Genomic DNA, 22,749 nt, shown 5'->3' with positions numbered 1-22,749 from the left:
CCTCCCGCTCCTTGGTATGGGCTGGTACCGGCAGTGTACCATGGCCCGCTTGTCCAGGTGCTGTTCCTCGGTGCGGGTCGTGCGTCGTGCTCACCCGTGTATAGAGTCGGGGGTCTGTAGCGCAGCTCCGCGGGAGTATAGCCTGGGCTGTACCGGACCTCCTGGTCCGGTAGAGTACTGTGCTGTCTTCGGGCGTGGTTCTCCTCCTCTTCCTCTTCGTCTTCAGTTAGGTCATCCAGTGCTTGTAGTCTCTGGTTTAGCCTCTCCACAGGATATGCTGCTCCTTCCCGGTTGCTAGGTCTCGCTTGGACCGGTGGGGGGAGGTGGTCTGTGGGGGGTATAGACCTCGTCTGTTGGTCAAGTTCAGGGTTGTTTACTCGGCTAGGGGATGCCGCCCTGGAGGTGTGTCTAGACGAGTTCCTGGAGCCTCTGGCGGAGGGAGAGGGTGTTGTCCGTCTGATCAGCTGTTCTATTAGTTGCGACTGCTGTCTGTCGCGCGCTGCGTCCCGTTGAGCACCGGCTCGTTCTCGGGCCACATTCTCTTCCATCTGAATGCGTCTTATTTCTAGACGTATCTGCTCGTGTTCGCTTCGCTGCTGGATCTGCAATCGGTCGCGTTCAGCAGCGGCGTTCAGGCTGATGAGGAAGGCCTGCTGTAGGGTCCTCTCTGCCTCGCTGGGAGAAGGCGGTTGTATAGGGGAGCCTTCCCTCGGGGTACTCCTTGCGGAGCCTTGGAGCTCTATCTCCACGGTGCTCTCCCCGTCTTCTTCCGTGCCGAGTTCTCTCTCGGTAGCGTTGTATTCCTCCCGGGACTCATCGGGGACTACTTCTTCAGTACTGGCAGGGTGTGAAGTCATGTCTGGTTCCCACTGGTCCCCACCGTGAACTTGGTCAGTTACATTAGAGCCCGTAGGGGCCTCTATGGTCGGGGTAGTCTGGGCGTTGGGGTTAGACATACTTTTACTTTCTAGTTTTACCGCGTTTACTGTTAGTAGAAGACTAGGTTGTTGACTGACAGCGTAGGCCTCTAAGTACTGAGGGAGCCGTCGTTCGCGCTGCGGGCGTTGGTTAGGAGGATCGTTTCGTGGAGTGTTCATCATAGGCCATTTCAATATTAATAACACTATATTAATATTACACTAATTACCATCCGGCTCGAAGGACCAATTGTAACTGAGGGGTACAATTCCCTGACTGTATTACTAGATATGATACTTACTACCACTACCTTTGTACTTAATATTCGGCCACCCAGTACACGGCATAAATATATTATGATGAACACTGTCACGTAGATGAAACGGATCCAACACAAATGTACGAATTAGAAATAGGTCTTTATTTCTACACAGCGATGGTGTGTAGAGCAAGCACTTAATCAAATCAATCACATTTATGAATGGAATTAGTATGCACTTTTATGGCAAGAGTATTCGTCGGTATATCAATAGAGAATGTCCAATCTCTGAAGGCGCAGGTGGTACATATACGACCTGGAATAGTTTAAGGAATAACAGCAATGATACTTTAATGATTATAGGCTGGATACACTAGAGGGGGTTAATCCGGTCGCTTGTAAGCCGACAGGAGTAGGAGGGGGGGGGGGGTAGAATCCGGCTGCCTCATCCGGCCAAGGGTATCCCAGGTGAACCCACTGTAGTGCCGTTCAATGCGCCGGCGATCCTTGGACCACAGATGAAAGCAGGTGGACTCTTTGTGGGCCGGCTCTCTCCGGTCCACGGGGGAGAGACGTGAAGCGACCTCGTCTTGCAGAGCGTCTCCTCACCTTGCGTCCTCTCCAGGGGGGGGGGTTCCAACACACGGCAGTGTCGGGGGTCTTTATCCATGGAATAATCAAAGTATACAAAGCATAATCCGTGCCTGGGAAGGCGGGCTGTCGTCGGTAGAATAATCCGGTATACAGGTCCACTCGCTCGTCGGCTCTGGGGCTCCTCGGGTGCAGCTTCACGTGGGGTCAACCACCCTGGGTAAGCAGCCAGTTCTCTGCCCGAAACGATGGGGTACTGACTACGGTAGTATTCTCACCGCACGAAGCACTATATATTAACAGACTATTATTAGCTTAATAGACTACGTCCAACTCGACGATATAGTGCCAAATATGACTATTCAAATATCAATATACACGATGTCTCAATACCGATGGTAGGCGAACTTGGCCTTACTCCCACACGTGGCGTCGCGGGGAGGCTTTACGTCTGTGACTCTATTGGAGGGTAAGAAACTGGACTGAAAAGGAAGTCCTACTTTAGTAGCGCAGTATATATACGCACTATGAACAAATAGTCCCATTAGTGGTGCGGTAGCCAGATTCCTACGCGGAACTAGGACTTGTTCGTACATGTGGAGCGGTACGTTTGAACTGGGTCTGAGGGGTATGGCAGCCTGGCACCAAGGTCTCGACCAATAGTAGAATGGAGACTATTATGGGATGTTCAGTAGGCTAGAATGGATATTCAATGCATATTGTACAAGGAATATACAAGGGATATCAGGGAATATTAGAGAATATACAAATACAATTAAATATATATATATAAATAAATATATATATTCGGTTTAATCTGGCCCTTCACAACAACCGGCATGTATCCCCATTCATTACAGCACTGGCACACACGGCCATACGCCCACAGCGACCTCTGGCGCTGAACTTGTTAAACACAAACATACTTAAAATGAGTAATTATTATTATTTATTTTAAACATGTTTAGTTTATATATTTCTTTTAAATCAAAAAACACAATTTCTTCTTCTCCTTCTCTCTCCACCAGGGGGGGCGGCGCCACTGACATGGAGCACAACAGTCTGTCAAGTTAAGACTGCTCCTAAATCCTGCTCTTAGTCAGGGCAGAATGCAAGTTTAGGAGCGGTTGGGGAATCCCAAAAATCCCATCTTGTAACCGACTAAGACAGAATCGCCGACAAGTACACCCTGATTCACCAACACGTGGGGAAGCTCTCTTAAGTGGCCCAAACGATCCCAGCTGCGATGCCGGCAATGAGGAATGTCACTCATTGAGAAACATGAACGCGCGTTCCCGTCTAGGTCGTTGCATACAGACACGCCTCCGATAGCTCCTTATAAGCCAGCCAATAGGGCCGTGTGCAAATGGAATCGCAAAAAGTATGTCACCAAAACGAATTTCAGATAGAGAAAGTGGAGGCGCACCTGCTCCAGCTCATTATAATGCAACTGATGATGCAGCCGTGCACGCAATGGTGGCCGATATAGGTAGCGGAATCGCTTTGCGACCGATCAAAATTCTATTAGATTAATGTAGGGCTGGGTGATATATCGAGTATACTCAATGTATCGCGGCTTGTTCTACATGAGATGTAGTAAATTACTATATCGTGAACATCGAGTATATGTTGTCACGTTGCGGCTGAGATGAGACTTGCTTTAGCGCAGAGCTTTCCTCTCATTTCATTATAGACGCTGGTAAATGGCTGGTTCTCTCGCGTGTTCTCGCTCTCTCTACATTCAATGATTTAAAGTAGCCAAACGTTACAGTATAAATACTAACTGGATAGTTGATAATATAAACATTTAATTTCATTATCTGAAATATTCTAAAATCATTAAGTCTGCTATAAGCCATTATCCCTTTGTGCAGGGACCGAAACTAGAGAGCGCCACCCGCCATTTGCGCTCAGTTTTTACGTTTGGCGCCTCCCAGTGAGACGTCTGAGCGCCGTGTGACGGGCAATCAAATAGTCATGTGAAAACTGAAAATCATGATCCAATTCTTTAGCGGAGTTCTCACTCGCTGTCTCAGCACAGACATGAAGCGCGCACCGCGCACTGCTGCTACCCCCTCCCCACCTGTTTCTGTATGCCTGCATGTAAACAGAGGCTATTGCCTCCGAGTCACCGTGACGTTAGTTAGCACTGCTGCTGCTGCTCCTACCCCTGTATGCCTGCATGTAAACAGAGGCTATTGCCTCACCGTGACGTAAATCTAGTCAGTGTGGGACCTTCGTGAGATAACGTTAGCTACCGTTACAAAATGACCCAGTCAACTATTCACTTAGTTTAATACATGAGGCATTGTGTAACGTTATCCAGCCGGCTAGCTACGGATAGCTCCCGACATCAACAAATCCTCCAGCAATAGTCCAGTGCATAATACCTCCGTTGGCTAGGTAACTAGTCACTATGAAATGTCGCAGTAAACTAAATAGTTCACTGAGGCGTTGTCCCAATGCCATCCAGCAGTAGCTACAGAAAGCTCCTGACATCAATGTCCTACAACAACAACATGCGTATTCGAGTCCCTGGCTTACATCGCATGAGTGAGGGCTGCTGACTAGGGTCCAGGTGCAGCGCCGGAGAATTATTTTGCATGCTGAATGTAGCGTTTAGGGTCCAGCTGCACCCCCGGAGAATCCTTGCTGGAGCTGGAGGCCACTCGAGTATACACACAGACAGTGGAGCTGTTTGCAGACAGCGAGGTGGCGATGTCTCGCAGATAACACAATCACAAGTATGATTATATAATATATATATTTTATTAAAAAAAAAAATTTTATATAAAATAATAATAAAAAAAAATGGCAGGTAAGAAATATGCTTGGCGGGTAGATTCTTCCCATCTACCCGCCACTGGCCGGTGAGTCAAAAAGTAAATTTTCGCTCCCTGCCTTTGTGTGTGATTATTATTTTCTCACAGTGTGTGTGTATATATATATATATATATATATATATATATATATATATACATGTGTGTGTGTGTGTGTGTTTGGCTGAAGTGGATAGAAAACACAGTACTGTACAAAAGTCTTAGGCACCCAAGAGTTTTTATATAAATAGTCTTAGATGTAAATAATTTTTTTTATTAGTGTGTCAGTAGACTATTCTTAGTACATTTTCATTAAATAATTTTTTAAAGCATCTTCATGGTTTAATAATGCAAACATATGTTGCAGGGACTTATTATAATCATCATATTGGCGTGACTGTATGCATCAAAGGGTTAAATCAAGCATTTTTAAGTGCTTTAGAGGAAATGTCAAAATATCGCGATATATATCGTGTATCGTGATATGGCCAAAAAATATCACGATAGCATTTAGAGGCCATATCGCCCAGCCCTAGATTAATGTATTGTCATCATACGTACAGCTCGTGGGTGGCCATCTGCCGCAGCACGCGCACACACACGCGAGCGCAGTACTGTATAGTCTACGTGCGTAATAAATGAACGCAGTATAGGCTTATATTATTCAAATGACTTGTTTTATTAGATCACAGATACTGCACTGCCATAGTAGTACAGTCTACCATGCAGTCCGCTCATGGTACGCCCGACTCTGGCGGCCTTAATATGTGTACTGTACTTACTGTACGTATAGGGCAGAGCATATAGTATCTACTAAATCCTAATGAAACAAGTAATTCGAATAATATAAGCCTACTGTTCATTCATTAGACACATAGGCTATACAGTGTGTGTGTGTGGCGCAACAAGACTTATGGAATATTAATGCAGTCTCACTATAGATATATCCACACGATTAGCTTTAGTTATTTATTTATCCACTGTCATTTGCAGTGTTGGTGTAGTAGGCTACATAGTGTATTTCAATATGTGTTTTATTGATTAATGATATATTTGAAAGAATGCAGGTTATAGCTATATAAAACGACAAATGTCTGTCCCATTGTACTAATCAATGGGATATATTGCATGTTGGCTATAACCTGCATTCTTTCAAATGTATAATTAATCAATAAAACAGATATTTAACAAATAAGAAATACAAATGCCACAGAAGGCATTAAATAATTATTATTTTCAATCATTTCACAATAATTGCATAATTGTTTGAATATCTGAGTAATTAAGTAATTATACATTTGTCCAAAATAGCTGGTTCAGATATAGTTAATCCAGCTGCCCTGTGATCAGATGAATCCATATTATTTATTTTTCCGACATCAAATGCCAACATTTTTATTGTACAAATATTGACATATTTATTTAAATTATGATTAATTAATTCCAAGGAGGCCTGTAGAGTTGACATGAAGGAATCACTATGATTCCTCCCAAATAAAGCCCTTAAGAACACGGAGCACAACAGTCTGTCAAGTTAAGACTGCTCTTCAGCGCTCCTAAATCCTGCTTAGTCAGGGCCGAATCCAAACTTAGGGACGGTTGGGGAATGCCAAAATTGGGCCTAAGATGTCTTAAATGGCCCTAAGAGCAAATTCTTTGTCTTAAGTCCGTTGGTGAATGAGACCCAATGACTTAACACTATGCTCTCCGAACAGAGTGTTTGTGGCAGTTCATGGTTTACAGACGGTACTTGATGTTGAGTCATTTAGGTTATTGTTTTTCAAAAAGTATATACATGAAACACTTTGGTTTATAAATGCTTTATTTGAAATACGATCAGGGTTGTACTCAATCAAAGCATGTAGATCCTACACAAGTCTTGATAACTGCTGTTCTGAGCATTTACTGCATGCATGGATAACAGAAAACACCAAACAAGGAAAATTAACATCCGTCTTTATTGTCAGATTGTCTAAATCAGTGGTTCTCTAAGTGGGGTCCGGGGAGCGTCATTACTTTTACCAACCGGTTTCCAGTTCCGCATTCGCGTTCTGCGATCTGATTGGCCACTGACATTTCTGGTCATGTGACATCTGCGCCAATCGTGCGATGCCTGTTTCTATCACCGGTTAAGCTTAGGCACTCGAAGTTGGTTAAGGTTAGAGTTTGTCTTCGAGCAGGGCGATAGAACACCAGCCCTGATTCCAAACTCTAACATTAACCAACTTCGAAAGAGTCGCCTAAGCTTAACCAGTGATAAACTAGGCGTTAGGTAGTTTGCAGGCTGTTCGAGGCGGAAATAGGCGCAGAAACAGGCGTCACGCGATTGGCGCACATGTCACATGACCAGAAACGTCAGTGGCCAATCAGATCGCAGAACGCGGAACTGGAAACCGGTTGGTAAAAGTATAGACGCGTCCGGCGATCCTTAAGGGGGTTCCCTGCAGAATGGGGAATAGTTTAATTTGACTAATACATTTTCTTCACTAGAAGTTAGTACTTAAGCATTACATCACGCGCAGGAGTGGTTTGTGACCAATAAACCATGCCTAGGGGTGGTCGTTAGACCCCCCTAGGCATGGTTTATTGGTCACAAATCACGACTGCAAGTGATGTAAAGCTTTTATACAACTGCCAGATTCATCCAACCTTATTTCTATACAATAAACACACATTAATCGAAGATTTATTGAAAAAACCATCCGCCAGAAAAAGTAGTTCCCACAACTACAAAAAAGACAAGTTGCCTCCATGTGGAAGCAGCTTGAAGTGCATCCAACCAAACTAACACATCCAACTGTGTATTATTGGAATGATTGAGAGAAGTTGCCTCATGTGGAAGCAGCTTGAAGTGCATCCAACCAACTAACACATCCAACTGTGTATTATTGGAATGATTGATTGAAAATGTTATTACCAGATGCAGAATGGGTACAATACAGTACGGCTCAATACACACAATTGTTAAGGGAATGCAGACCTACTTTCCATAGAACTTCATTCTTAGATGCTTCTATATAAAGTAGGTAAAACAAATTAAAAAGTCTTCTTTGCCCTATAGGAAAAAAACGTTTTCTTCGCCCTATTCTTTTATTTATTTTTTTAAACCTACTGTAGAGGGCCTAAACTTAACCAGTTGGAAACCAAGCGTACAGTAATAAAATTAGCAATCAATCAATCAATCAACTCAATAGGCCATGCTCACTTAGAACAGCGCAGCACCCAGCTCTCTGACTATCCCCCGCGTTGCAGGCAGAGTGTGTGTGTGTGCGTGCGTGTGCGTGCGTGTGTGTGTGTGCGTGTGTGTGTGTGTGTGTGTGGGGGGGGGGGTGTGTGGGGCGGTGGGTGGAGACTAGAGCGAGCGCTGACAGTCGAAAGGAAAAAGAAATTGAAAAAAAAATCGCAAATTAATCCATCAATCAATCCGCGATTTTTCTTTTGTTACAGAATGATTCAAGACCCATCAATTACATCATCCAACATTGTTTAAACGACTAAGACATTCGCTGTGACAGAATCGCTTGATATTTAGTCGTTTAGTCGCCATTAACATATCCATTTGTAAAGATTATTGGCCACCTTCTTGTGATCCGGCGGAGTGATGTGATGTGGGTCGGTTGTGGGCGGGTCCTGGGCCAGCAGCGTGGATTGTTGCCAATAAAGACGTGTTAATGGCCAATCAGAATCGAGAAATTTGCATGCCGTTGTATAAAGTGAAATAATGTATCAGAGTGACTATTCAGATTTCATTCTGTTACTTCCCCACCTACAGTATAGACATTAGACAGACACTTATGGAATTCTGGACTAAACGGATATCTTCTTAGATGGGGGTCGCTGGTACTAAATCCGTGGCCCATTACATATGAATTTGGGGGGGGGATTTGGCATGAAAAGGGGTTGAGAACCCCTGCACTAAGTCTAACAAATGATAATGCAGCTTTTTTAAAAGTAACACTAAAAGAGGATCAAAAAGCTATCTCTTAATGGGTCACCAGGTGACATGAACATAAACAGATGCTGCTACTCGCCACGCCTGTTTCATGGACAGTTGCAATTCAACGTGTTTTCCAAAATGCAGTCGTCTTGTGTAGTCAAGCTAAATAGATGCATGAGGAAAAATAACAAAACAAAAAACATTTGGTCTCATTCTCCAACGGACTTACGACAAAAAGGGCTTTCTCTCTTTCTCGGGCAAGACATGAATATAGACAATATATTATAATATTATATAAATTATATATGTTTTATTGGGAATGAATGAAAACTTTATTTAACAGATTGCAGAATGGGTACAAGACAGTACGGCTCAATACACACAATTGTTAAGGGGATGCAGACCAGAGAAAGACGTTTGTCTTGTTTACATCAGGGTCCCCCATTTTCAATTCATAGTGAATTGGGACGGTTGGTGAATCCCAAAATCGGCCCAAAAAGGTCTCAAATGGCCCTAAGAGAAAGCCCTTTTTGTCGTAAGTCCTTGGAGAATGAGACCCATTAACCTTGATGCCAAGATCTTCTTTAATCCCAAAGACACTGAGCTAGTTTACGTACACACTGATATTCCAACATATTTTGTAATTTTCAATTATTTCGTTGAGTTGGTATCAGTAAATGCCATATCCTGTTCACAATAGCTGTGCGAATTCTGAATATGAGGGCCAGGATGTGTTGATATTCCCTGGGATACTGAGGGATATAAACATTGTAGTGTATCCTGGTTTTTCAGGCTGCGTATGTTCTGTTGTGATGGCAGGGTTCGCACAATGTCCTTGAAGTGCTTGATTTTTTACAAAAAAAGTCAAGGCCTGGAATTCCTTGAAAACAGCCAATTTTTTTAACAAGGTGCTTCAAAAGTCCTTGAAATTCAAATCAACCATTCACATTGAACGTTTTGTTCATCCATGATAAAAAAGTTCTGAATCAAGACATTTAATTATTTTTTACTTAAAGTGTAACTAATTGTTTTTAAGCCATACATATTGGATTCGATTTTTTTTCCTATTAAAAACAGCATTTAAAAGTGAATTGTATCCTTTTTAAATGAAAAATAGTGCTTGGAAAAGTACTTGAAAGTCATTGAATTTCATTTAGCAATGTCTGTGGGAACCCTGGTGATGGTAATGTTCCCAATATTCAGATTATTCATGTATACCGGGACATTCAACATCATAATATGAAGATTATATGCGAACATTTACCTTATTCCGCCTAAGGACCTTAACTGGGGTATTAACTACAGTAGTATCCAGAATACTTTGTGCATATCAATGCATCCATTTAAAGATCTAGAGAAATTCAGAGCAAAAAAAAACAATAAAGCAGGAGGAGCCGTCTGTCTAAACATGAAAACATTGGCAGGGAAGAATAACACGTTCTGTTAGAACAACTACACCATCCTTGTAGAAAGACAGCAGATATATGCATTTCACATCAGCAACCATTCAAAGGAAATGTAATAAAACACTAAGTGGTGAGGTTAGATTTCCCCCTCTGTCCTTGTATGGATGTGAGGTTTCGACTCGAGAGTCCTTGGCCATTTGCTGACTGCAGAGCTGAGCATGTTCAGAGAGGAATCCATGTTGAAGAGGCATCACTTCTAATCCAAGAACACGTTTACGCCACGCTCTAAGCATAATATATATTATATATCTGGAACAAACAACGCATCCTGCAGCTGCCTCTACTGTTTTACTCTTTTCATCGGCTGTGAACAAGCGTTTTAACTTCCTTTCCTTGGCAGCACCGGAGCAGTCTACAATTAAAAATATCCTCGTACAATTTTTATTGGAGGGAGATAGGGTTCACGTGGGTGATACAGAAGAAGTTGACAGGGGGAGAGAGACGAGGCTTCCACAGTATTTTACACCACAACAACGCATTTCTGGAAGCATAGAAAAGTGTACCTTTTACTGTATGCACTTGTTCTAGTATAACAAGACTATTCCAAACGCACCCTGTATCTTCTTCGTAGAACCACTCGTCCTCTGTATTTTCTCACAGCTGACCATGAAGGGAGGGAAGCTGACTGGGATGCAGCCGCGTGGAGAAGGCTCGTTGGTGACGTAGCAAGTGAGTGGGTGGGTGGGAGGTCCATGTAGTGGCTGGAACCTCAGAGACGCAGGTCTTTCTCTCCCAGAGAGGAGAAGCATTCGTCCACGCTCTGCTCCGTCACCTCCTCCAGTGTTGATGGGTTCCACTTGGGATTCTGGTCCTTATCTACCAGCACTGGACAGACAAGACAACGGCAACATTTACAGCAGTCTTAAGGAGCCATCCACCCTTGATCAAATAATGCACTCTGTATGCAGAGAGAGACACAAAACACTGTAGGTATGGTTTCATTAACAAGGCCTGAAACAGCTCTCAAAGAGTGTGTAAAAAAGACAACGATGCATTTAGTTGGTAGCATCAAGTCTGAAAGACTACGATGGGTAAGACAGGGGGAGAGGATCTGAAACAGTTTTAGTTAAACGAGTTAAGACTTTTCAACCCCGTCAGTCTGAATCACTCATTTGATTCCCAGCTCTATGGGCATGCCAACCAATCAAGGCTGCAACACAAGTCATTCTGGGTAGCATACTGTAGAAGTCAGAAGATATTCCAACTCTAATCTGGAAAGTAAGCTCCTTGGCAAAACAAGAACGAATTTAAGATTTTGGTAACACTAGGGGTACAACTGGCACCTCAGAGGTTGAATAATCAAATATGAAAAACTAAGCTACGGGCCTGGACTCAAAACGGCTTTCAAGTCTGTGCACATAACAACAACACTAACTTATCTTAACACTTTAACTGCCGAAAACGCCGGAACTCGTCATTCCCCGCCATGCTCAAGTTGCCGCGGACGCCGGAACTCGTCTTTGATATCAATATTTCAAAAATCTGTGATCGGAATCATATTTTCCATCCGGAGCCCTTGACACACAGTTCTGATCTCCTCTCAATCCTCTAGCGGTTCAAGAGCGCCATCTGGTGGCCGATCGGCAGATCGAAACCGGATGTCAACCTTTAACCCGGTAGGACTCACTCCATATGGGGTCCGGGCACTCGCTAATGCTAGAGAGACTCCGTCTTCACACAGTGAACATCGATCGGTGGAAATAACTCGAAAAAACAACATGATTTGGACGTATATACTATTATACAACCTGGAAATAGATCGGGTATTTCGACATCCCATAATGGAAAACTGTCTACTCCACGCTGATCGCCCAACAGCCCGAGGAGACTGGGGTGAGTTTTAGCGTGTAGTATTACCATGTTCGATATAAACTGCTATGATGAACATATGACCCACATTAGATGAATGGTATAACGTTGCCCAAGGAATTATAAACGCCCCCTCGCCCATCCGGTCAACATCAGATGACGTGTAGTAAATTCTAGAAGTACGTCCAATTGAAATTTTTGATCTCGCACAGATTCCTACCAAACTGTATTTCATCATCAATATAATGCATTTGGGGCTATAAATCACGTTCTGGAGAAAGCTGCAGAAAGAGATGAAAACATACTTATACTTTAGACCATATTTTAGTATGAATATGTGAATGAAAAAGTTTAACGTTGCTACACCATGAACAATACATATAGGACCTTGAATGGGCCCTAATAATGGCAATCTAGCAATAGAATTTAAAAAGTTATAGCCCTGCAAAGAAGGGGAACTTCTCCATGTTAAATAGAGCTGGCAAGGGATGGTATATCATGAATTTAACCTCGGCAGTTAAAGTGTTAACACTATCAGTGCCGGCCTTGTTTACCTTTTTACCCCCTTGAATGCCATCATCCACTTCAATGTTAGCGTTAAAAACGCATAATCTATGTTTTAAATTATGGCTGTGTCTAATCTGCCCGTTGCTTATCAATGACTTGTTTGCAGTCAACATTGTCGAAACGGATTGTTTTTTTAATCGGTTCATATCCTTTTTATAGCATTTCGAAAAGCTATCGTTCTCTCGAAAATTTCCGGGAAAATAGAAAGATTCCCCCATAAACGGCATTTATTGGAATATTCTCGAATACACTAGACACGTTGTCATTTGTCGGCCTATTTATGAATCGTTTTCAAATAAACGCTAGATTATCGATAGTATATGTGTACTTATGCATGCTATAGAGGCGGGCTGAAAAATCTATTCTCTCATGTCCTCAACATCACACACACACACGGCACATGCTGATATCTCAGTGAATACAGCTCTGATTACCCCAAGACTGGTAACAGACTCCTTACCTTAGATCAGATGTTCTCCAAAAAGATTATTCCAATTCCTGATCGCCATTCCAAATATCGATCGCGTTTATTGATTGATTATTGGCTGCTGTAAATATATATTCCACGCTGCATTCCAACTTCCATGTTCATCAGACGGCTTGCCAGCACAGTGGAGTTGGCTCCACCTCCACAGATCCAGCAGTATAATCGAATGACCTGCAGTTACACAGGGATAGACGATAGGGGGCGGTATTTTCCCATCTGAGCTCCTAGAGAGGGTCTGCTGTACCAACGGGAGACTCGGTTGATGAAATATGAATTCAGATCGCTAATAAAAAAATCAAACGACAATACACATCGTCTGCACTCAACGGGGGGTCTGATAAGACGACAATACACGTCATCGGCATTCAAAGTGTTAAAGGTCCCGTGTCTTATAAATGGCCTTTTCCAGTGTTTAGCATTGTTTCCTAGCAATGGGGGTTTATATCAATGGGGTCTGTGTCTCTAATTCTCATTTTGACTCATCAGTCTAGTCTCGAGTTCACGAGATCCTCCCTCACTCAACTAAGCCATTCTGATTTGACTGTTTTGCTGACGAGAGTAAGGCACTGGTTGTAGTCACCGCCCACAATCAACAATTCGCTCAAACGGGTTGATGTGCGCGGGTGCCGACAGACAGCAGAGAACGAGCGAGCGAGAGAGGGAGAGGGAGAGAGAGAGAGAGAGAGAGAGATAGAGAGGGAGAGAGAGGGACACAAGCATTTACACACAACCTCCAGCCCCGCGAATGTGCATGGGGATGGAGCTTCTCCACTCGCATATCACTGTCAAAATATTGTTGCGCACGCTCCCACGCGCGTGCCCGTATTCCGATCCGTGCAATAATATTCACAGGGGTATATATTGTCATTTGAAACAAGTTACCAATGCATTGTCCCGTGGGATTAGGCCCCCCCACGGCAAAATTAATTGGTATCCCCTAGGGGTGGGAATCACCAGTTTCATCACGATACAATATCGATTCTTTGGACAACGATACGATATTTGCCGATATCACAAAGTCTGCCACGATACGATTCGATTCAGGTGCCTGCGATCGATATGAGGCGATATTATGTGCCCATTTAACACAATCAGTCACATTTAGATAAACAAAAAAAAGGCTACGGAAATCAATTGACGTTTTTATTTTTTAGCTCTTCCAGACATTTATATGAAAAACAATCTATTGTTTTTAATACAAATATACCTTTATATATTGAGCTTTAAGTAAAATGTTTTGGAACTCACAACACGCAAGCTAAAACCCCTTCCTCCATTATCTGTCCATCCTCAGTAACACGCGCACACACACACACACACACACACACACACACACACACACACACACACACACAGAGAATGCCCCTCCCCCAGTCCCCCACAGAAAGGGAGACTGCCCCCGCCCCTCCTCCTTCCCCTCTTCTCTCTCCTGTTCTCTCTCACGGTTAGCTGCTTAGCTTAGTTAGCTTAAGTAGCCAACGTAGCGTTAATTTAGGTCTACCCACGTTGCGGGCATAAAGGAATGGCGACGATGCAAAGCATGTTAGATGCATTTGACCCGTTGCGGGGAAAAAACTGCACAGACTTATATCGGGTCGCAAAATAGACGCTCTGTAGCCCTGCTCTGCTGTAATGTCTACACGGAGTTTCACAATAAGAGTATCGCAATATGAATCGATCTTTTTACGTTGCATCGATCCTATTGGATTATTGATAATAGATCGATATATCGATCTGGATCGATGTATCGTCCCACCCCTAGTATCCCCCTCCTCTATCTCTCTATATCTCTCTGCCAGTGCAGACTGTGGGTGACAATCACTCAAAGCGCTTATGGGCGGAGCCCAGCCCAAAACAGCTTGAAATCTTGAAGTGGAAAAAATGCTGCTTTAGAGTACTTAATTAGAAATACAAAACAATGAATATTTTTGATTATTTTTTTACAGATGTGTTCCATAGACTCACAGGAATTGTGTAAAGTTGCCCAAATAGTGAAAGGAATAGCAATGCATGTCCCCTTTAATGAGCCTGGGTCTCGGGGTAAAACTTAGGTTTCTCAAATTTGGTTCAGTGACTGATAACAACACTGTTCAGACCAAAATCCAAAATAAGAGTTCTCCAACTCTTGCTCGCTGCAGATATGGGTGGTGGCTGATGTAACAAGTTTTGAATCAATAGGATATTCCATAATCATGTAAGATGTAACATAGAAGTATGATTGGATTTGACTAATAATTAAAAAGGCTCCATATCGGAAAATGGTAACAAGTAGTGAAAACAACTTACGAGCTCTTACACCTTCATAGAAGTCACGGCCCCTCTGCAAAACAACAGACACAGCAGACACATGAAAACACATCTTCTTCACAGACATTTTATTTTGGGAGGGGAGAGTTTGAAGAGGCATATCTAAAATGTGTAGTTTAAATTATTTATGGACCAGGCTAAATTATCTCAAGTTTGTGGTGTTTTGGTCATCTTACATATCTGTACAGAGTACTGGAGCACACAGATCAACTTAGTTTTCTTCTATATTTTATAAGTTTATAGGTACAAGTATGACTTACACTACAGTCCCGCTATTGACGAGCTAATGATGGGACGTTCATGAACGATCCGATTCTTTTGAACGGCTCCTTGGTACGAACGAAAGGAACTGAGTCATACTTGGTGGGAGCTGTAATACAGAGGGTGGAATTCCAAAAACTGCAACATTGTATCAATCACTTCACTCAATCTCTCTCAATTCAAGCGTAAATTACTTTCTTTTAATCCGACATTGGAGCCATTTTGTTCTTTTTTACTGTAATAACAAATCTGAGACGTTTTCGGGGCAGGATATGGGCGAGGACAGGTGACTTAATTCAGGGACTGTCCCAAAAAATCTGGGACAACTTGTCACCTTAATATTGGCCTATATTCTTTCATTTAAACTTTGGTGGATGCTAAATATCACACTCATGTTGGATATCATACATACATTTTAACGATTTGAGGCTTTGTTTCCAGGGGCTTTAAGTCTGATTCAAATCTTATGCCATCATTATACTAGTGAATATTCTGCGGGAAAAAATAAGATTTTGATAAACCAAGTAACCGCCTCCTTAGAAAAAAAAATATGAAAGGAACAGAGCCAAAAGATCCGGCTCCCTTCAAAAAGCCGCAATTTCCATCACTACGACCAACACTCACTCTCTCATTTCGCCATTAGCGAAATAGGGGTGTGTCTATTAGTTAAAATGTAACAAAACTAAAAAAAAGCATGATCTCAAACAGTTTATGAACAAAAAACAGATTGTACGCATGTACTCCCTTCGCTTCTTGTACATTAGCTTTTTAATTTTGATCAAGGGCCAACAACAGTAATTGCAGCCTATCATACATCACCGGATTCTGAAATATCAAGTTAAAGATTAACTAAAGGTAATGTTTCCCCCCAATAGTGGAATTCTTTTGTCAAATCAGTTGTGCAATAGTCACTTTTGGTGAGTTGTTTCTATACAATTCACTTATATGACATTTAGGTATGACACAGGACTACAAAAGCATTTAGTATAGAAATGTGTCAACAGACTAAAGCAGGGAACCACAATATTTTGCATACAAATTATGCTGAGCAGAATGTAATATCATAACTGTCTATTATTTTTCTTGCAATTGAGCCAATTTTCCTTAGGTAAGATTGTGAGGTGTGTGTTCAAGAGAATGTAGTATCAAAAACACGTTCACAAAAACTATGGGTTAGATCAAAATGGCTCTCAGTTAATCAGATAGGCTTCATGAAAACCTGAACTATCCCTTTAAGGTGGACGAAAGTTAATGATGTTGTACATTTTGGGCAGGTTGACTCATACCATGCAGGCTTGGCTGAGTCTGTACTCCATCACCAGCACATCCTGCAGACTCAGGGAGCCACCCGCCTCTAGCTGTCTGTAGGTGATCTTCAGTGATGTGGGAGACATCCTGGAGAGGGTCTGGAAAAAGACCAAAATAAGACACTTTACTTGGATCCTTACAACTCCACGCTTGAACTGCAAGATGGTTGTTTATTCAGGGAGGATTGAGTGCGCTGACTTGCTCTTTTTTATTGACACCATGCCTGGGGACAGTAGTTGGAGGGTACAGCGTTACTCATTACTTTCCCTGCCCCACATTTTCTCAGACATTTTGTTGAGTATAATATTCAAACTGGTCACAAGCGAGCTTCTCTAACCTTTAAATGATCTCCTCGCCGAAAACAAAGAAAAAAGTTGCTTAAACCTTGCTCGACTTTTTTTCAGCTAAAATAATTTATTTGGGGTTTTTAAGCCATAAAATGGATGACTGGGTGGTATTAAAGCACAGCAATTTGCAAAAGACACACACTGCCCCTGTGTATTGTCATGGATTCTTCATGTCATAGGCAGTGTGGTATAATATGTCCTCATGTAAATGTCCCCTTTACCTGTGCCCCCCCCCTCTCTGTGGAATAAGACACTCCCCTCCCCTGCGTCCCCATTACCTGTACCCCCCCCCCCCCCCATCTGACCTATCAAATGGGACCACATCCCCCCCTTGTTAACTATATAGGTCTCCTCCCGAGATCTATCCAGGTCTTCTTACCTGGGTAAATTCAGCTGATCACCTGGGGGGAAGCCCTCAGCCATTCTCTCTATGTATTCTATCTGTTTGGTTAATAAACCCTTGTTATTATCCAAGCCTTGGTTGACTGAGACATTCTTCATCAGGATATCCACAAATATCCCACAATTGGCGTCTACGAACTTGTGATGGACCTTCTTGCGTCCTACCGGCGTGCTGTATTGTTTCAACTATACAGAGAAAAGTGAGTATAATAGGATGGTCGACCAAAATTGTATGGCAAGGAATTAAAACCTTCCCGCTTTTCTCTGTGCCAGGTGAACATTACAGAATGTTGTCAAATATTGAGATCATGGCTGAGTAAGAATAATGTGCATTAATATATCTGATCTGTATTGAGAATCGTTACCAGGGCGCGCGTGCACCTGGGTCCTTATCAGGCGGTTCTGAAAGGATGGGTTATATGTGCTATTCCCAAAAGTTTAGGCACAAAGGTTGAAGTGCTATTCCTGGTCGAGTCGGAGCCGACCAAAAGCTAAGGCACACAGTAAGGTTGTTGGTTTGCTAACCCAAGTCTAATTCAGACTAAAAATATAGGCAACAAAAGAAGATACGTGAGCTTATTATGATGTGATATCCTTGAAAACGCTACTCTGTTAAAAACGTTCTGTGATTCCTTTGCAAAGAGGCGGGAAGTTAGGACCGAGAAGCTGATGGAATCATAATTAGAAATTACCAGAGTAGCGTCATAATATTCATTGTTTCAACCTCAAACTGAGCCCACAATCTCTTCCATTCCTGAAAACGATGTATTTTGGATTAAATTAACCAATTGATCAATACAGATAGCGGGAAGATGATCACGCGATGTCCTAGTAGTACATGATTACGCGATGCCCCGGGAGTACGTGAATGTACATTAAACGGGACATCAGTCGCGGAAAGTACATTAAACAGGACATTAGTCGCGAGTTTAAGAGACCGAGAGTAAGATTAAACGGTATATTCACATCTAATATATCGCTATTAAATTTCGAAGTTCAGGATTCGGTCGTTATGTTTTAAAAAACGATGTATAGATAGATCAAGGGTATAAATGCCTTGTCGCAGCAGAGTGCTGGCCGACTAAACGTACAGCGATCCAATACAGTCAGATATTCACACACGTTAACTTATATGTATTAATGTTTGTTTGTCTGTTTAAAGTCTCGTTTGTATTTGCACAATATGCCGACTGATATCGCGCCGAGCATTGAGACGAGTGCCGTTATACAGAGAATAACATTGAGGTGCAGTTCATGCGACAAACTAGGATAGTAATTTCCGCGGCCCACGGGAACGACCATTTGGGGAAGTATAGTTTTATCGTTTCAGTTTGTTTACGTTTCACATATGCACAGGCGCGTTCATTCGGTAACAAAACGCTGGTTTAGGTAAATTCCAGGCTATTGAGAGCTCGCGGAACTAGTATGCAGGATTGCAAAGCGTTATTTCCGGGGCGAATGACAACGCGTGAACGTCGCATGGGCTGATGACGTCATACAAAAGTGCGATATGAAACTATCATTGGGCGAACGGTAAGGTTTAATGTGCCCAAGGCCGAAGGTGCGTGAAATCCACTTGTAGTATATGTTTTATTTGTATATGTATGTGCGCGCTGCTATTGGAAAATGTTGAGTTGCGGTGGCGAGATGCGGGGTGCATTATCCCAGACCACCGGAGAAACGAGCCGAACATTGCATTGACGACACGTAACGTGCTACAGCCTCTGGAACCACTATTCGATTATAATATACGACGTCAACACAACAACTTTCCCCGGTGAGTATGAAAATCATAAATATAGATGCTTTGATTGATTGATTGAAAACTTTATTAACAGATTGCAGAATGGGTACAATACATTACAGCTCAATACACACAATTGTTAAGGGGATGCAGACCAGAGAAAGACTTTCGTCTTGTTTACATCAGGGTCCCCCATTTTCAATTCATCAGGACATATGACATACATGACATACAGATAGTCAGTACTGCTACATCTATACATTTATGACATACCAGATTTGTTTACATCAGGATCCCCCATTTTCAATTCATCAGGACATATTATGACATACATGACATACAGATAGTCAGTACTGCTACATCTATACATTTATGACATACCAGATTTGTTTACATCAGGATCCCCCATTTTCAATTCACCAGGACATATTATGACATACATGACATACAGATAGTCAGTACTGCTACATCTATACATTTATGACATACCAGATTTGTTTACATCAGGATCCCCCATTTTCAATTCATCAGGACATATTATGACATACATGACATACAGATAGTCAGTACTGCTACATCTATACATTTATGACATACCAGATTTGTTTACATCAGGATCCCCCATTTTCAATTCATCAGGACATATTATGACATACATGACATACAGATAGTCAGTACTGCTACATCTATACATTTATGACATACCAGATTTGTTTACATCAGGGTCCCCCATTTTCAATTCATCAGGACATATTATGACATACATGACATACAGATAGTCAGTACTGCTACATCTATACATTTATGACATACCAGATTTGCAAATTCAGTACTGTTTGTGATACAAAAGGAGTCAAGAAAAGGGAGTATATACATTTTGAGGTAGAAACTGTACATACACAACTATCATCTCAGTTATAGTAAATTACAACTATCTCAGATCACTTGAATGTTTATGTTGCTTTAATTTACACGTTATAAGTAACATAAAGCTAGTTTTAAATAGGATTCTAATCAATTGGATAGATTTGATCTAAAAGCTAAAGAAAGAATAACAACCTTTCTTTAGAGATAATGAATAAATGCAGATAATGTTTAAATGAGGCCAAAATCATGCCTCCTCTTTTTCCACAGTAACATTGATGAGTGAGATGATGAAATAGAGAAGGACTAGCTAATGTTTGTTGAGCACACAGACAGTCAAAGAGGATTCACCCAGAATAAAAGAAAAGAGTGGGAAATTAACATGTGTTTGTGGTTACAGACAACCAAGAGATCTGGCTCTGGGTCAAGATGCAGAATGGGGTGAAAACACATTGTATCACAAAAGTTGAAACTCCAGTGATTTGCATCTGAACACAGACAAGACACAAAGTGAGACCAGCTACAATCATTTAAATTGAGACCCCAAAATAATCTACATTTGAACACGAAAATCAGCTGAGGACGATGTGGAGCTGAAAGACAATGTAAATGCCTAGAGAGGACTCTGACCACACCTATAGAGACTCAACTTAGTATCTCCACTATACTTAGTATAGTAGGAAGTATCGCTTTAGATGCAGATTTTCTCTTTGTTACCACAGAGACTCATCTGACAATGGATAACAACAGAGAGCCACAAAATGCACTGAATGAAATGTTTTAAGATCAGCTTGCCATAGCGAACACCATGATTCACTGGTCCCTGATGAATGCAGTCAGGAAATTACTCTATTTTTCCACTAACTAATAACATGCATGACTCTTCCTTTTAACAAACTAATACATTTCTATGACTGCAAATATCAAGAACACCAGCGAAACATCAATATTGATCATTTAGCTGACACTTTTATCCAAAGCGACTCACAGGTTCTGTGCGACAGGACATCAGGCAGGGCACAACTCTATCAGCTGAATAACAATGTTCATCAGAGTGTTGAGTGCTACAGTGTAGGTTAGTTTTATTAGGACGAGTGCATGACAGTAAGGTTAGTTAGGGTTAGATGACAAAACGAATGATTGTTTTTCATGCAAAATTAACTGGCTGTCTAGGTTTTATGTTTTTTCCTATGCTATGATGAGCCACACTGAGATGTGAAGAACAACCGAGAAGTCATGGCGAGGTAAGTATCTTGAAGAAGCACACCATCGTACGCGGCCTGAGGTAAGGTCAACTCCAATTTGAAATCACAGATTATAAAGATAAAAGGAAATGTTTCTGATTCCATGCAAATATCGGATCCAAACGATATCAAATGCATGATGGTATTATACAATGAATTAAATTAACCCCAAAAATGAATTTCCACTTTAGCAGAAAGGCGTTGAATAATTTATGTGAAGAGGTTTTCTAAGGCAAATTTTATCATCCTCAGATCATAAATTGGTGAGAGGACAGGACGAGTGAGACGACGCGTGACCTGAACCACGAACGACGGTGCGACCAGGCAAGGAGGAACACAACCCAGCGACCTGAGCGACCCACGACAGCATACTACCACCAGGGACGCCGCCAAGGAGCTGCGGACACAACCAGGGCGACGACAACAACCGTGAGAGAACCAACCCAGCCCACCCAGGGACGCCATCCCCAAGAAAGTGGAGCAGAGGACCACGAAGGAGACTGACCAAGGAGACACTGACGAAGAGGAGATCAACCTTTGACGGCCTCCACCCCGGCACTGCAGACCACGGCAGACCAAACCCATCACCTACAGATGGGAACCAAAGCCCCGACCATCAAGGTGGAGTCCCATGACAAGATTGTCATCCGTGTGAGAGAGAGCGTCCTACAGACAGGCCACTACACCAGCAAACCCTCGCCCCTCTGGTACCGCGATGACGGGGAGCGGGGGACCAACCACCACACAGCACGTTCAAGACCACCCTACCGCCATGTCTCAAGGCCTGATAAAGGTCAAGCGTGAGCACAGTGGCAGACATGTGATGGTGGTGGAGAACAACATAGGCTCCAGGAAAAGAGTCTGCAAGACCACTATAGTTGACTGCTACAAGTGACCCTTGACAGGGAATGGACGGCGACCAGTGAATATTCCCGACTGCATCGTCAAGAAGAGACACATAGCAAATGAGACCTGTGGACCAAGAGACTTCTGAACACACATTGTCCAAATTGTTATGCATTTATTTACTTTTTACTGTCTTACTGCCATACGACAGGCTCACAGAAACATCAACTGAATGTACGATACGTTCAACACACAGCAGGTCACCACAGAAGGACACATCCCTGGCAGAGAACAGATGGTCAACAGCGACGCAGCAACTGTCAGATTCACAAACAAGAGCTGTTTCACAAAGTTCATATGTATCAAGAAAATTATGAACTAAGAATATGATGAAATACAACCAATAAGATTGCAATAACCAATTTATAATAACAATAAGGAATTATCACAGAGTCACATTGAAAGTTATATTGATAACAAGACAGAACCAGTTGGTTTATTCCAAGACACCAAGTTTGTTTTGACCATTGATAGTATACACCACAGCAAAATACTAGAACAATGCATAACGAT

At 42.3% G+C, this 22,749-nt stretch overlaps 1 protein-coding gene across 1 annotated transcript in view; it reads right to left on the bottom strand.

Annotated features, from left to right (window-relative positions):
• Positions 1 to 6,391: 6,391 nt before the first annotated feature.
• hibch (3-hydroxyisobutyryl-CoA hydrolase) overlaps positions 6,392 to 22,749 on the bottom strand; it is a 155,585-nt gene continuing 139,227 nt past the window's right edge. The window contains exons 12-14 of the mRNA XM_084309517.1: positions 16,708 to 16,827; positions 15,140 to 15,173; positions 6,392 to 10,815 (exon numbers count right to left, since the gene is read on the bottom strand). Of these exons, the coding sequence (XP_084165643.1) occupies positions 10,700 to 10,815; positions 15,140 to 15,173; positions 16,708 to 16,827 (270 nt within the window). The 3' untranslated portion in view covers positions 6,392 to 10,699. The remainder of the gene's footprint in view (positions 10,816 to 15,139; positions 15,174 to 16,707; positions 16,828 to 22,749) is intronic.

This window comes from Notolepis coatsorum (genome assembly GCF_963971535.1).
Source record: "Notolepis coatsorum genome assembly, chromosome: 3".
In the NCBI taxonomy this organism is placed as follows: domain Eukaryota; kingdom Metazoa; phylum Chordata; class Actinopteri; order Aulopiformes; family Paralepididae; genus Notolepis; species Notolepis coatsorum.
The sequence above is the reverse complement of the archived record's forward strand: the minus strand, read 5'-3'. Positions and strand labels throughout refer to the sequence as shown.